At 29.4% G+C, this 4133-nt stretch overlaps 1 protein-coding gene across 2 annotated transcripts; it reads right to left on the bottom strand.

The window, feature by feature from the left end:
* Positions 1–1359: 1359 nt before the first annotated feature.
* On the bottom strand, positions 1360–3605 carry LOC106768900 (proline-rich protein 4). 2 transcript variants are annotated; one of them, XM_022784222.1, is made up of 3 exons: positions 3438–3605; positions 2080–2418; positions 1360–1993 (listed from the first exon to the last, which is right to left on the bottom strand). In XM_022784222.1, the coding sequence occupies exons 1-3, from the start codon at positions 3532–3534 to the stop codon at positions 1686–1688; spliced, it is 744 nt and encodes a 247-aa protein (XP_022639943.1). In that variant the 5' UTR covers positions 3535–3605; the 3' UTR covers positions 1360–1685. The 2 variants fall into 2 exon arrangements, with proteins under 2 accessions (XP_022639943.1, XP_022639944.1); XM_022784223.1 differs by having other exon boundaries at positions 1360–1933; positions 2164–2418.
* Positions 3606–4133: the final 528 nt, after the last annotated feature.

Raw genomic sequence — 4133 nt, 5'->3', positions numbered from 1 at the left:
ATTTATAATTTAAATATATCAAAATTAAAATATTAAAATTCTACAGATTTATTTATGCAAATAAAGTTAAAATTAAAGGATAGTAAAGCTCATTAAATTAACAACAACAAGTATAGAAAATTACTATGTTATGTTTTGAAATGTTGTCAAATATACACTATATCAAATTAACTTGAAGTTGTCAAAGTGCAGTAATAGAAAAACCATTGTCTACATGATATTATTGAAAATAATCAACGTACGAAAAACATTGTTGTGATATTATTCAATGAGAGGCAAGCATAAATACCTAATTAGAATATAAACTATTTATTTAGTTTAATAAATAAAAAATGGATTTTTCCTTTAGCTGCTCTTAATTTAAGCTCGTCTCGAATCTCATAAGTGATTGTGAATGTGATTTTTGGCCACTAAAATTATTTGGTTTGTTTTATCATCCAAAAAAATTATGAATGGAAGAAAAGCATTCGGTAGACATTTTCATATTAATTAATCTCTACCCCACTTCTTATATATAACTTATTTTTAAAGTGACTTTTGTTACTATTTATTTTTAATATCTTTGTAGTTTATAATGTTGGACGTGAATTTAAATAATCATTTGAGGTGTTTCAATCCTGTACATTAAAAAGTAAATACATAAATTACAGAGAATATATCTATCTATGTAGATCATTCTAAATCTATCTATTTATGTATGATAGATTGTAAAAGATAAACAAATTTAATTCATTGAAATCAAGCATATGAGTGTATGAGTACTTTATTATTTGTTGAATACGTTGTGAAATATATTTCATGTGCTTATTAAAAAAACTATTTAGATATAGATGATAATAGAAAATTTTCTGTATAATTGACCAAGAATTTCTTCATCATTGATGCCATTATATATTTAAAAACAAAAGCAAAAAAAAAATATATTGTGCATCCAAAGATATTATGAATTATACAAATGTTTTAGATTTACATACTCTATGTGCATGCGAGCATATTTCATTCTGCATTACCTAACCTAGACATAACTTTTTTTTTTAACCTTCAACACATATCATAAAGAAAGCATTTGATTACTCTGCATTTTCAAAACGATTAGAGAGTGAAGTTATAAACCGATATCCAAACCTTAAAGTTAATATAATATAATTTTAAATTAACAAATTATTAAGTTAATTTAATTTTACAAGTATCATGCTTTATTTATTTTTTATTCTTTTTTGTGGAAAAAATAAAAATTTAGTTTAATTTGAAAGTGTTAAAATTATGGATTGCTGCAATTTTTTAATGGCAGGTGATCAAGCTGAAAAGGGAATCACAAAAAATATGAAAAGGAAATACAAACATCATGTAAGCCAAAAATAGAGAAACATATTATTTCTATTCTTGGAATAATACAGATAGCTGATATACAACATTATTGAAACAAATGCATTTACTGCATATAATATTCTAGCACACTGCACAACATGGGTGGGATAGGGTTTTTACAGAAACGCCATTGATTTCTTAGAACAGGCGTGACCATAATGGAAATAATAGAATGGATAACATTTTCTAACCATGACATTGTTTCATAGAATTAAGATTCTATATAATCTTATGCGGTGTGGTTTCTCAAATTTGGGTTGAAGTGGAAACTTATAAACTAGGGTTTTTGAAAGCATAAAAAATCATGACAATGGTTTTCAAGGGATGTGTTTTGGAATAGGTTTGAAAAATGGAATAGGTTTAACAAAAGGAACTGGTTTTGGCACAGGCTTGATGATAGGAAATGGTGTTGGAACTGGCTTGAAAACAGGAATTGGCTTATAAAATGGTACATGTTTTGGAATTGGCTTAATCACTGGAAATGGTGTTGGAACTGGAACTGGTTTGAAAACTGGAATTGGCTTGTAAACCGGAACTGGGACTGGTTTAGGCTTGTAAACCGGAACTGGTTTAGGATGAGGCTTGTAAACCGGAACCGGAACTGGTTTAGGCTTGTAAACCGGAACTGGTTTAGGNGCTTGTAAACCGGAACTGGTTTAGGATGAGGCTTGTAAACCGGAACCGGAACTGGTTTAGGCTTGTAAACCGGAACTGGTTTAGGATGAGGCTTGAAAACAGGAACCGGAACTGGTTTAGGCTTATAAACCGGAACTGGTTTAGGCTTGTAAACCGGAACTGGTTTAGGATGAGGCTTGTAAACCGGAACTGGGACTGGTTTAGGCTTGAAAACCGGAACTGGTTTAGGATGAGGCTTGAAAACCGGGACTGGAACTGGTTTAGGCTTATAAACCGGAACAGGTTTAAAAAAAGGTTTCTTGAATAATGGTTTGTGATGGTGAAAAAGGAACTTTTCCTCTTCATAGTTTTCATTTAGGGTTGTTTTTGTCAGCTCTTCAGTTTCAAGTTTCCCATTTGTGTTAACTTCAGTTCCTGATATATAAGAAAAATGCAGAAGAACATGAGAAAATTAATTAACAGGGATAATATTTATGAAATAATCAATTTAAATTTCATATAGGTGGGTGAATAAAATACATTAAATATTCAATGAAGTCACATGATATAATTAGTGATAAAATAATTAATAGATTAAAAAAATCATTCAGGAACTATATGATTAAATTTATAACACAAAGTAAACAAGATTAGTACATGTATAAATTAATTAAGTATGATAAAGAGAGATAGAAGAAAGAAAGAAAAAATGAATCTGTAAAATGTTATAAAAGAAAAAGTGTAAGTAGGACCTGTTTTTCTCTATGATCACATGCATTCGGGTGCAAAATTAAATTGAATGGTGACAATAATGAATATAATATCAGTCAAAGGAAATGTATTTAGTAGTTTTAATTTTCATTTGCTCAATGTAGATATAAAAAAAGCAATTACTTTGTAAAAAAAAGAAAAGGTAATATATCTGATGTCTAGAATATAAAATGTATTTATTCTACATTAAGATTAACATGATAATCTAATACTATAACACTTTTTTTAATAAAAAGACTTTCTCGTTTGATCTTTTAACCGGTAAATATTGATTAACATTTGTCATACAAAGAAAGTAGAAGGATTATCAGCAAAAGTTTAAAATTATTCATGAGAAAATTAAGAATGGATATTATCCACATAAAAATTAAAAACAAACTTATTACAATGACAATTATTATTGTTCTTACCGGATTTGAATGATCAATCTTTGAAATAGATTAACTTAATTGTTGATGTGTGATCGAGTTTTGAATCGAAAAGTTCATCTACAAAAACTCTTTGACCTTAATAGATTTTTTACCAGAATTTTCGATGAACTTTCTTTCGTGGTAATTTGAAATTCGATTACACAATAACAATCAAGTCGGTTTATTCCAAAGATTTTTAATCTTAAACTCGATAAAAACAATTGTTCGTATGATGGTTATGAATATTATTACTGAAAAGGAAAAACCAGAAACCTGAAACTTGAGTTGTTGCTGCAGCAGCCACAGCATAGCAGAAGGTGATGACAAGCCCAAAATGCAAAATCGCGTTTAGAAGAGAATGTTTTCCCATTGAGCCACACCACCTTGTGCCAATGAATGCTGAAAATGGAAAATGGTGTGAAGGCTTGAGTTACACTTGCCCCATACCTTCATTATTTATAATACCTGGTTTGGTTTCACTCTGCATTAAATGACTATTATTTACTACTTTTTCACATCTGTGATTAGCCTGCTGCAATAACAATCCAACAATGTTGTTGATTTGACTTTTATCTCTTCAGACAAGATCATGAGAAAATGTGGTTGAGAAAGAAACCCTAATAAAGTGACTGATTAGGTTTTCAAGAAGACTAATCATGAATTCTTCAAAGTTCTATATCGACTAGAGATAAGACCAATTTATATTATACAAGTGAGGTGTAAACCTTATCTCACAGACCGATTTTGTGGAGTTGACTTAAGCTTAAATTAAAACTCTCTTTCTAATATAATATCAGTACAAACTCATCTTACAAACCAGTTTTGTAGGGTTGAATTAAGTTTAAAACTCAGGTGACTGATTAGATTGTATAAAGGAATTGACATTGTGCATTAAGTATTGAACTGCATTTTTGTGTGTGAATGTGAGAGTTTAGATTTAGTTAGTGAACATTATTGGTAGTTGGGAGT

Source organism: Vigna radiata, chromosome 7, assembly GCF_000741045.1.
Source record: "Vigna radiata var. radiata cultivar VC1973A chromosome 7, Vradiata_ver6, whole genome shotgun sequence".
In the NCBI taxonomy this organism is placed as follows: Eukaryota; Viridiplantae; Streptophyta; class Magnoliopsida; order Fabales; family Fabaceae; genus Vigna; species Vigna radiata.
This window is presented reverse-complemented; position numbering and strand designations above follow the sequence as displayed.

Coding starts and splice junctions, on each gene's coding strand:
- LOC106768900 (XM_022784222.1), bottom strand. CDS start 3,534: ATGGGAAAACATTCTCTTCTAAACGCGATTTTGCATTTTGGGCTTGTC. Junction 2,419..3,437: donor AGCAACAACTCAAGTTTCAG/GTTTCTGGTTTT, acceptor CTTATATATCAG/GAACTGAAGTTAACACAAAT.